Source organism: Apteryx rowi, unplaced genomic scaffold (assembly GCF_003343035.1).
Source record: "Apteryx rowi isolate R43461 unplaced genomic scaffold, aptRow1 scaffold_664, whole genome shotgun sequence".
Classification (NCBI taxonomy): Eukaryota; Metazoa; Chordata; class Aves; order Apterygiformes; family Apterygidae; genus Apteryx; species Apteryx rowi.
This window is the reverse complement of record NW_020450943.1, coordinates 386,092-398,380: the sequence shown is the minus strand read 5'-3', so window position 1 is coordinate 398,380 and position 12,289 is coordinate 386,092. Positions and strand designations below refer to the sequence as shown.

The window sequence follows — 12,289 nt, the reverse complement described above, 5'->3', positions numbered from 1 at the left end:
TCAACAAATAGCATTGGCTTTAGGGCTGTATTTTCTCAAGTAATTAAATCACATAGGCTGCCTGTTATTTTTTGACATGGCTAACATCTGTATGTTTAGAAAAACATGACCTATTCACAAGCTGAAATTTGTTGCTGCTCCAGGAAATAAACGTATGTGTTCATGTAGGATGCATTTCCTGTCATCTCTGCAAAAGATACTGTGCCAGCAAGTGCAGAATTTGCTTTTACAATGCATAAGGCAGTCTTATTACCTGCCAGTAGAGCCTCATTTATCTAGTGCTTATCTGCCACAAAAATACAAAAGTCAATCAGTTGTTCTAAACAATAAGACATTTGTCAGCAACTTTGTGCTAATGTACAACAGAACATATGTAACTTTAAGAAGCCAGTCTTCCTAATGGAACTCAGAATTCAGATCAAAAGCTCTCTGTAGTAATAGATTCTACTGATTTTAGTGGGTTTTGCTTACCTCCTAAGATTTGACCCTAAGATGTTGTAAGCACTTGAATCCTGAGTAAATAAAGTACTTAAGCAAGTGTTTATCTTTAGGAATGTTAGAACCCTGGCAAAGCGAATGGGAACACTTCAGTCTAAAATAAAGCACTTATTCAAGTGCCTTGCAAAATTAGAGATAAAGTATGCTGTAGCTTGCAGGATCAAGTGCTATATGATGAACTTGTGATGGTCTAGCAAACAGTAAAAGATCTAGAAATAGAATTAGATCTCCTTGTTCTCATGTACTTTAACCACAATATGTCCTCTTTTAGTATAGAGTAAATGTTTTCTGTGCTTGGAGAGGAAACTTCTTACTATTCTCATTAAAGTCTGAGTTATTTCCAGCAGTATTTCTAGGAGTTGTTTTGCTGCAATCATCAGAAAAACAATAGTTAAACTAAAAGTTTAGAAATTAAAAAATTGAAAAGTTGCCATATCAAAAGAGACTAGTGTCTGAGCTAACATGGCATCATTTTGATGCTGTGGTCAGCACTGAATTTTTCAGTGGAGGAATATAAAACTTTTATCATGACCAAAATCTACCTCAAGATACTTATAAAATGAATAGAAGCAAAATTGCCTTAAGAATATTCTTGGCCTTCAAGATGAAGTTTGGTGCCTGGGACWGTCATAGGCTTTTTACCCCTGGGCAGGTCAAGGATGTATTTTTATATTTGTCTCTCTTTTTCAAAACCAGCTTAACAAGTGCCATGTGCAATGAAGTTTCATCTTTATCAAAGAAGTTTTCTGATTCTTTAACAGCAGCTGGGGTAAGATAACTGTCTTCTGTTGCATTTGGGTTTTTATAAATATAGTTCACTTCTTAAAACAGAAATTATTACCCAAATCCTCTGGCTTTACACGAGGTACCAGCAAAGAGGGTGCTTCCTTCCTCAGTTCAAGAACACAGAGCACTTTTATAGCAGATTCCCTGCTGTAGAGGAAGTTTGTGAGCTTGGATAGACTCTGCAGTGCGTCCTCTGCCTTCTGAAATCTCTCTTTCTGGAGACTATTTTCACATTTTTCCTCATTTCCACTCAGCAGTCCTTACTTGCTCCCACTGAAAGGGGCCCACGTTGCCAAGAATGGCAAAAGTCCCACTACCTGGGAACATTTTCTTCTTCTACTCAGCCTATCCCTTTAGAATGCATTTGTGTAAAAATCATCGATAATGCTTTGAATACCTTAAGATGGTTTCACCAGCTGTCTTCTTAGCCTTTGCTATATGCCCTGGGCTAGGGCCATTGCATTTGTGAAAGATTTAAGAGATTAAAAAATCTGTGTTTGGTCTTTTATCTTAAAAAATCACTGTCTTGTATCTCAAGGTATTCCATTTGGGAACATCCATTTATCTGTGACCTTCCTTGCTAAAAACATAATTTCCTTCCCCTTCCCCTTCACATTGATAGGATATTGATAGGATGACAGATGGGGAGACTCACGTGTAGGGGAGCAGCAAAGGCCTTTGCAGGGCCCTGTAGTGCAGAAGCGGTACTCTGATTTTCAAAATGCTTCAAAAACAACTGGCACCTGAGCATTTTAGCAAGATTCAGAGACAAAAACTGTGTCATTGCTGAAGTTGTTCAGTGAATGTCAGAGAAGATCCAGCTCTGTCTCTCCTGATTACCTCAGGAGAAGGTGAATGCACATTAAAGGAAGTTTCCCCTGTTCTCCCATGAGCTCTTCCAGCACATCTCTGAACAAGTATTTTCAGAGTTATTTGTAAAAGAACATGATTTACTGGATTGCTTCTATTCTGAATAATTTACCTTCCTTCCCATTACTCTGGAAGAATCTGCTTATTTTGCATTTTGGGAGTGTATTTTAGCATATCTTTGTTTGACACTTGCAATAAATAGATGTACAGACACATAAAAATATATTGCCCATGAAATACTAAGCTGCCCCGACTCAGAAAATTGAAAACTAAAGCTCTCATGAGTGTTACACTAGGTTTTTAGGACCAGATTGTTTTTGTGGATGTTTGTGAGGACATATGAGAAATTGAGCACAAAGACACTTCCCACTGCCAACATATTCTCTGCAGAAGACATTTTTAGTTGGACTGTCTGGTGAGCTTTAAGTGCTTCCCATCACTGCAAGTTTTTGGAGGAAGATGTGAGTCTTCTACTCCCCATGATCAGTCAGAAAAGCAGGGAGCAGCCATCACACAGGACTGCACTAACTCTACATCTTCTTGCATGTCCCAGTGGTTCAACTTCCTTCTTAAGCTGCCAATGGCACTTGGATTCACAAACACATTCCAGCATCCTGCAGTGTGCATTGAATCATGGGAAACTGAGAAATGGCTTAGAATGCAAAATACTTTTTTTCAAAGACAGTGCCATCACTATATCTATATCTGTGTAGTTCAGATATTTAGTTGTGGTGCTGGCTGTGCCCATGTTTTATAATGTTGGCCATGTTTCTGAGAGTAAGCAGTAATGCAGAAGTGAGAAATAACAGCTTTGCTTGCTATACAAGTTCTCTTTCAAACTTCAACTTATCATTGATTCGTACAGTCAATAGTACTTAATTGATACTGCTTTCTTTATGTTTCAGTTTATTGACAATCAACTAAACAGTACACTATGTAATGGATTTTCTAGTAACTGACAGTAAAAATGCTCTTCTTTTTTCTAACCATCTTCCCTTTGTTCCTCCACCTTTCTCCAAACACTTTTGTCTTCTTTCTTTCATGTACCATTAGAGATTATGTCTATTTTATCATATCACACATTCGTATCAAATTTTTTTAGATACTAATTAAATTTAATCTAAAGTTAAGGTGTTTCATGTTTCTTTAAATCTGTAATATAAAAGTAACAAGGTTGTTTTGGTGAAATTAATTGGTATTGTATTTCTTTTAGTCTAATAAAGTTCACTGTTCAATATTAGAAGAAAGCAACTCTTCCTGGGCATTACTATCATTGTCAAAAAGCACAATGCAAAGAACAGTGAGAAGAAAAAAAGGAAAAAATTTTTTGCCATTTTAAAAAGCAGAACTGATGAAGCTTGGTTTCATAGGGATTTGGTTTCTGTAGCCTCTAGTAACTTCACTAYTTATTATACCCATCTCTATTCCTATCTAGTGGTTGAGAAAAATGTTAGGTGTGCTGGGCCAGTCACACATGTGCTCATTGGCCAGTGTGTGTTGTCTAGCTCAACATACATTACTGCCAGTCTGAGGATCTGAGTTTCACCTGTGTTTTTCCCTCTGTAGGGGAACTAAGTTGGGCATTTCACTTATATCTAACCACTGATTTTCATGAAACTTCTAAGAATTTAATTATCTTTCTGACCTCTATTTCTCCATCTTGTTTCCTTGAAATCAGGCAGTGGACTAAAAAATTATTAGGAGAGATGAAAAGGGGACTAACAGACAGTGGGATAGACAACATAAATCTCTCATCCATAGGAAATCAGGCAGTTTGAAACTCTGTGGCTCTTGAATTAATCAGAAGATAAAACCATGGGCCCATCTTAGTTATTCTTACTCAGTAATAGAAATACTACTGAAGTGTGTATGAAATGTAGAGACAATTATCAGGAATACCACAATAAATAGTCTGAATAAGAATCAAGCTGAAACAAGACCTTTCTAGAATTCATGAAACCACTGCTCCGATATTAGTATATTCCTGTTAAATATATTTCTTGCCCTGTCATTTCACCCTATTTTCTGATTTACAGAGCAGTATGAAGGCAGAGGTTCTTAACCCCATCATCAACTCCGTGATATTAGAGGTAAGCCTTCACCTTTTTCACATTAGGAAATATTCTAGTAAGATGATTTTGAAATGAAACAGTCACATTTATGTTGCAATAAAGAACTGCATAAAAAGTAATATCAGTATCCTTCTGGCTGTTCAGTGCCAGCTCATAAACCTCAGTTTTGTGTTCAGCCTCTCCCACAAATACCACAGTAGTAATATGACATTTTCTGAGGATTCTTAACAATGATATGACTAAAGTGAGACTGATTAGCTCTTCAAGTTCTGCTGTCTGTCAGAGCACAGTAGACAATTTGCAGTATGCTGTTTATTTAAAAGCTTAGCCTTTTTTTAACCCATTCACAAGTTGCCAGGGATAAGCCTATCCTTACTGCTCTGTTTTCTATTTCTAATCTTGCAAAATAATTTTTACTGACAAATAGTTTCAGCCTATGCTTTTCTTTAAAATCTGAGCTGCAGGAATGCTGCAATGTTTTCCACCCACAGGCATTTAGATTTCTACAAAGATTCACAGTTGTCTAAAAAGAAGCAGGCTTGCTCAGTCTATGGTTAACCATGTGTCAGACATCACAAAAATGTTCATGAGGAACTACTGTTAGACACCATGATCTGTTTTTGATCAGAAAAGCACAGTGAGTAAAATGTGCCTCTGTTTTCCTGAGGAGGGAAGAGATCAAGAGGCAGTAATATGCTTATAAAGTACTAAAACAAAATATATATGCAGCTTGCATTCTTTTAACTCTACTAACTAGATCACACTTCCCTTTAAACATAAAAAAAATGAAGTACTTATTACAAATTGTCATTCTGTACCTTCCTCCTAACAGCTGTGTTTCCTTAAAAAATGAGGAAAAGGTTGTTTTAGAATAAACAATTTTGCACTGAATTAACAATAACTTTAAGGAAAAAAGAAATAGCTGCAAAGAAAATTAGGAAAAGTTGAATAGAGGTGTGGCAAAGATTATTATTTATTATATAATTCCTTTTGTTGTAGGATAAATTTGCTATTATAGCTGACATACCTTTCTGAGCTCCAAGAACTGCAAACTCCAGGAATGTCCAAAACTTAGGAATAAGCTGTTTTGTACTCCTTAAACCCCATTATTTGCATACAAACATGTATTAGTACAGCCCACGTTTGTGGAGTATTACAAGTTGCTGTACCATTCAGTATTAGAAATTCCATAAGTAGTACAACAGTGTGTTTAAACTGCTATAATCATTTAAATCATTAATTTCAGTGACACTTCTCTCACCTATACCACATCCAAAATTAGTTCTGTTGATGGAAAGGCGTGCTGGCTTGCTTTAAGTAAGTCATATCTCCTTCTGAACACTCTGGCATTTTATTCCACTCAGATTACACGCAAAACTCAGAGGTGATTCACATTCAAATGGAGGGGAGATCAGATTTCTATGTACTGATTCAAGCTGTGTTTACTAGCTAGTTTATAAACTGTTGTAAATTATAGGGGGTTTTATCTACAGATTCTAAAACCTTGTGTGAATATGTATCCTAATATAGCATGATGCCGATCTAAGAAAGATGGAGTTTATTTAAAAGGTGAAATGTAATTCCTGAGATATATGACAACTATACTAATGACCACGTTTTCTCTCCCATTAGGGTTGCAACAGTACTACTTATATTCAGGATGCTTTCCAGCTATTGCTTCCAGTTCTGCAAATTTCACATATCCAGACCAGTTGTCTGAAAACACATCAGTGACAGTTTCCCAGCAGTTGTCACCACTGGGCTTAACAGAAACCACAGACCTAATCTCTTTAATGTATGCAGATAGAAGAGATGCTATGAGAGATGTCTGGCCACTTAGAGTCCTCTGAGGACAGTAAATGCAATTTTGCACATACAGTATTGAATAACTTTTTAAATCTCATTTAGACTTTTAGACTTTAGATGTAGTTTGTGAGTAATTTCTTTTCCATTAGAGTATGTCCTTTGCATTAATTTAATTTGAAGCAATGGTTTATTGATATCAGTATTGACTTAAATACAGATTCTAAATGTTGACCCTTTCAGCTGTAAACAATGTATGAAGCAAATTAGAATGTAATGCTTTTTTAAACATTTTAGCCCCGTTTCCGTTATTTGAATCTTAACTCTTAGTTAAAAATGTTTATTTCAAAAGTTGGTTTCAGTATTTAACTTCAGTCAATATGAACAAATTATCTTAGTGTTGTGCTCGCTGAATGTTATTTATAGTAATAAATAATAATCTGGTAATAATCTGTACCATTTAAATAACATTTCGTGTTTAGAGCTGTACAGTAAAAAGCATTAACTTTACCTTTAACTTTTAAATTATGGAGGATATGCATATACTGAAATGAAATTTGACCAGTTAGAGTATGGGTATAGCTGTACCTTTGCTGACCCATAATTTTATATTCATTTATATCCATCTCTTGATTCCAACTGGCTGAACAACATGGTAGGCGATTTTTTGAATATGCGTGGAATAGACAATTTTCCTTCTTTTGTTTGGGACCTGTTTATGAAAAACCCCCAAAATAGTCTCCTCTCAGATGTGTTCCCAGGTTACCACTTAAATTTGGGGTGTAAACATCATGAAGGTTTTTATCAAATGGAATTACTGATACTGATAGGTTGGAAATACAGTTTGCAGGCATAAAAAGGAGCTTGTGAAGAGAAGTTATGAGAGAATTGCTTTGGGTGGGGAGGCCGTATGTCAAAGCAACCAACTTCATTCACTCTGTAACATAGTATACTTGAGCATCAGGAATGACGTTTGAGAATAACACTAGCAATCATGATAATTTGTCCATATTCTTAGCTTAAAATCTTCAGCTGTGAACCTCGGAGTTTCTTTAGTCTAGTTTACCTCATAGACAGGAAAAACCTACCAATATTTTATGTAGCTCATTCTCCTGGATTTTCAGTTTATTACATTTTTCTTAGCTATTTTGTATTTTTTCCTCTTGATATACTTATGAATTCTATTTAAATGCTCTTTAATTGTAGCTAAGATCTGAATATGTTTAATCGTAGAAGCATAATTCATACATGGTAAAAATAATCAAACAGAACACGAGGAAATATTGTCCTTTTTGTTAGAAATGAGAAATCATGTATCTGCTTGCACATGGTAGCTTTTGTAAGTCCAAATAAGAGACAACAGAAAGGTCTCTCTGTATCTTACACGACTGTGGCCCCTGTTCTGATGCCACATGCATCATGGCTTTTCCATCTTCTGTTATTTAGCATTGAAAATTTCGCTATCCATGCAATAAGATGTATTATGCAAAATTTATATTTTGCCATCCCATAATTTAACAGATTTGAGATATCTTTCTGGGTAAGTAGAAAGGATACAGTCTTCAAATCCACTTGCAAAGAATGTAAAAAAAACACTGTAACATAATACTGGGAACAAAAATAAAAAGCCACTCAGCAGCTGAAAAGGCAAACTAAGCTTGACATTCATTGGTATTTATGCCGTATCAAACAGCTAACATTAGTGCAACGTGGAGAAAAGAGGGCCACTGGAAAATGCAACTGGTGAGCAGACTCACTAGCCCAGAGGTAGAATACAACTCCCACTGACCATTACATCCACAACGCTTCCATCTGGTATTGCTTTATTTCTGAAAGCCTATTTTCAAAAGTGTATTACAAAATTATGTTTAGATGATTAAAAAATACTGCATCTTATCTAGTGCTTCTCTGGCTTCCACATTTTGAGGGGAATGAACATACTCTTCCCTAGTAGCCCATTCTGGCTACTGAAAGAGGCACACACGTGAACTTGCTTGACCAGGAGTCATTCTTGTATACATGCGTTGACCCAGAAGAAAAACTCCTCAGTATGATTTACTGAAGATGATAAACTTGATCATTAGCGGTTTTCAATTTTAAAGGCCTGGACACCAGTTAAAACATTCAGTAGCTTGTAAAAAAGCCTACTTATTTAAAGCAGTTTTTCTGTTGTTGTTTTTCTATTTCTATGCTGGCAAGCAGAATATAATATCTGGTTAAAAAAAGAATTTATTTTTCAAATGAAGACTGTCAAGAAAACCTTAGTGTTTTCACCTGTCAATCACTTTATCTTGGATTTCTTTTTGCTTTAGTTGATTACTTATTTTAGTCAAGAAGCCTTTCTGTCCGCATCTGAGTAGAGCTATGCATCAGACATCTGTAAATGTGATATTATTGCCAAATGAATCATTCATAGAACATAGCCGTGGCAGTTTCAGATTGTTCCTATGCTGAGTTAATGTTTTTAGACATAAATTATTTTAATTACTATTTCCTATGGATCTTTGTTTTTCTCTGAAATGCAATGCAGAATATATAGGTTTAAACCTGTCAAGAAGATAWGTTGTCTAATAGTGGCAGCTTTTAACAGAGGTTGAACAATATAGTATTAGAAGCCTCAGGGGAATACTGTTTCAAATTGTTTAGGGACATTCTTAAGAGAAATATTGCTTGTCTGAGATAGTCTTTACCTGAGGTTTCACTATCTTGCTTACAATATGTAAGTACTTTACCCTAAAGTAAAAAAAATTATAAAAAACTTGGACTTAACGTATTAACATCCATATAGTTTAGGAAAGGGAATAGGCAGGGCAAAATATGAGCATAGGGATGCTCCATCTGACCTCAGCTACAATCATCTTTTCCATGGAAAACTGAATGCTTAGTCTTTAAATAGTCCATATGTCAGTAGAAAAGTATTATGTGATGTGATTTAGCCTTCAGTATAAATGTAACCAGAATATTTTGTTTATAGTGATTTGTATTTTTTCCATCAGCCAAATCAATCATTTGAGATATTGAATAATATACAATATACTAAAAATAATGTTTTGAAGAATAATGGCATGGCAGGATGTACTCAGTGAAAGTCTTCCATTTTCTGATTCTCTGATTTACCTTTGGAATGATGACTGTGATTTTATTGAGAGTCTAACAAAAACACACTTTACACTTTGCCTTACACTTTTAATAGAGACTTTTCTTTCTTTCATGACCACCTTTTTCCAGACAGTATATTTAGTGTGCTTTGGCAGTTATCAAACTACGAGGTTTTAGGTTCTTATTGAAAACCTTGGTTTTGAAAATTACCTGTTCACTTGAGCAGATTTATTTTTTAGTTTTGTAAAGCATGACATTTAGTTCACTTGTGAGCACATCTTTGTATGCAGAGCAGAAAGCTTCAGCTGAGGTAGTCTTTTGTACACACTGTACTGAAAAATTTGTCAAGATGAAACATAAAAGAATGTCTGCACACTTACAAGCTTGCAAATATTCCACTATTACAGGTCATCAGCCAAGGATGAGGTAGAAGTAAACTATTTGAGAGGTTGTCTACTGTATTTGTACAGTAAAGATATTTTTTGGTTTTTGGTTTTTGTCACGCTGAAAACAAAGCTGTAATTTGTTTTCTGCTTTTTAGGGTATAGTCTCTTCAAGTGTAAACATCTCTTCTCCATGATTTGCACTCCAGCATCCATTGCTTGAGACAGCTAAACAAAACAAGTGTCTCTTTCACTTTTTCTCATGCTGCTTAGATCATCCATTGAAGTCATTAATATCTTTTTCTAAAACGTGCCTTTATCTTTTAATACTTAATTGCAATCTTTACAAGTTGAGATGATTTTTAATGATGTTTCTTTCTAGTGTCACCCACAGGTCAGGCTTCATAATAACTTTAATGAGTCTGAAATGCCATAGTATTTTGAGTGACACAATAGAGATTTTTACCTTTTTTCTGATTCACAGAAGTGAATTTTATCATACAGTCACCCTACTCATAGGATTATCTTTGAGACATTCCACTTCTATTTCAAATGACAGCCCTGTCTCTTCTCTTAGTCTCAAAAGAATGTGTAGAGTGGAAAAGGACTTTCCTTAGTTCTTCTTAAAACCATCTCAGATCAAGGTTTAAAGTGACACCATCAGCTAATCTGACCTACTTTGAAATTCTTATAGTCTGACTGGAAAACCCTCTGGACTCTAAACAAGTATTTTTTTCTACCTCAAGTCAACCTTTGTCACTGAGAATATAAGGACATAAAGAGCTGCTTTTATTGTGTGACCTGTACTTTTCCATGCTCTGACACCTAACTCAGCATACCTAATGCACAGTGTTTCTAGAAATGTATTGCTGGTGTRTGCAGTATTGCAATTAACAAATTGAAAATAAAATGTCAAAATTTGAGCTATATTAAAAAGATGGGAGAGGGAAAAAATTCAAAGGAAAAAAAGGACATGTTTTGTGAAAAGGAACAATTTTCAAGGGTTGGATTAGAGAAAGGACTTTTTAAAACAATTTTTCAACATTGTTCAAAGTAAACGAGATGACATTTGATTAGTTCCGGCAGAATCGGAATAACAGCATTTCTGAAATAAAAATCAGTCATGAGCTTGAAGGAAGGCAAAGGTGAGAACATTCAAAGAAGTAAAGCTCAAAGGAAAGAAGACAGCTAATGTGATCACTGTAGATCTGCAGTGCTCATTCCCCCTTTTTGGCATGTATACCAAAAGTCCCTGAGTTCAGACCTGCTAAGAACTTCTTATTGGTCTCCCCACTTTGATCTCCTTTTGACAGCTTCCCCTTACAATCTTTTGAGTAGATGCTCTAATAGACTCCAAGCACAGCACTAGCTATTTATTCTGCCTTTCAAATATTTTATCCACGGAGCTGAAAAAATATTTCTCATGCACCACCACAATAATGTGCACAGGATTCTAAAGAAACTTGAGCAAGAACTAATCGTAATTCTTAGTGAAATAAATTTGCTGCTGCTGTAAAGAGGAAGGCATGAAGACATTAGTCAAACAAATGTGAGCTATTTGTCTTTTGCAGTCTAGGGTTGAGGAATATTTGGCTAAAAAGCATTCAGTGAAAGGTGCCGGTTCTGGGGTCAGGCAGTGTCACCTTATGTGCTCTAGGTGACCCTGCTTGAGCAGGGGGGTTGGACTAGATGATCTCCAGAGGTCCCTTCCAACCTCAGTGATTCTGTGATTCTGTGATTCTGTGAAATGAAAGCTGGAATACTTGGTTGTTCAGTTTTTAAACATCTTTAGAAGCCTCTCAGCCCCTTCACTGGACTTGTAAAAATGCAATCCTGTTCTTCCTTTGAGTCTCCTTCTCTGGAGATACTCAAAATCTGCCTGGACGCGATCCTGTGCAATGTGCTCTAGGTGACCCTGCTTGAGCAGGGGGGTTGGACTTAGACGATCTCTGGAGGTGTCTTCCAGCCTCAGCCATTCTGTGATTCTGTGATTCCTGCCCTTGCTCATCTCAGACGCTGTCTCAGTAGCTTATAAGATGCCGATATTTAAAGCAGTCTGTGTCTTTCCTCTAGTGCCCTCATTAGTTCTGTCCCCATGTCCATTTTGCACATTCCTGTACACCATCAGTTCTGCCTTCCCCATCAGTTTTGTTCACCCCATGCCACTCCAGCTTCACCTCTGCTTCTCCCCCGCAGTTTCTGAGGGTCTTCCCTCCTGTCTGCCTTCCTGTGCTTTAGAGGCTGCACCAGGACCCACTTTCCCTCTGCACATGTTCAGTTTTAAAAAGCTAGAGATGAAGACAAAGGATTAAAGAGGACATGCAAGGAGAGAAACCAACCAAGAGGATCTCAGGAGAGAGTGGGAAGAAGCTAAACTGACAGGCTCGTTGCTTTTTAGCATCCTCCTTCCTCCCTCAGTGCAAGTAAGCAGTCGGCCAAAGGAGTGTTTCCTTCAGGGCAGCATCTCACTCCTGCCCCTGCACAGTGACCCAGCTCAGACCTTATTCATGACGGCTCCATCACCAGTTGTGGTCTGGAACAGGCAGAACCTCCCTCACGGCCCCAGACCGGATTGGTAACATTCACAGCTAGTTCTGGCTATTTCTGAGCCATACAGAGAGGCACCTCCATGGCAAAAATACTGGTCCCGAAACACTTCCATGTCCCAGAATGGCTTTTCTTTTGAAATACAGAAGTAAAAAGAGTAAAGAGAAGACAGACTCTCATAAAAGGGAGAGTTAGCAGCAGGACCTTACCAGCGGAGAGAGAAGTTACATA

At 36.7% G+C, this 12,289-nt stretch overlaps 1 protein-coding gene across 8 annotated transcripts in view; it reads left to right on the top strand.

Moving 5' to 3' along the window:
* Nucleotides 1–11,236, top strand: part of FAM114A1 (family with sequence similarity 114 member A1) — a 40,980-nt gene extending 29,744 nt beyond the window's left edge. For all 8 annotated transcript variants that reach the window (XM_026085329.1, XM_026085332.1, XM_026085333.1 and 5 more), the window contains 3 exons: nt 1,195–1,267; nt 4,191–4,244; nt 5,859–11,236. In XM_026085329.1, coding sequence (XP_025941114.1) covers nt 1,195–1,267; nt 4,191–4,244; nt 5,859–5,960 — 229 coding nt within the window. In that variant the 3' untranslated portion in view covers nt 5,961–11,236. The remainder of the gene's footprint in view (nt 1–1,194; nt 1,268–4,190; nt 4,245–5,858) is intronic.
* Nucleotides 11,237–12,289: the final 1,053 nt, after the last annotated feature.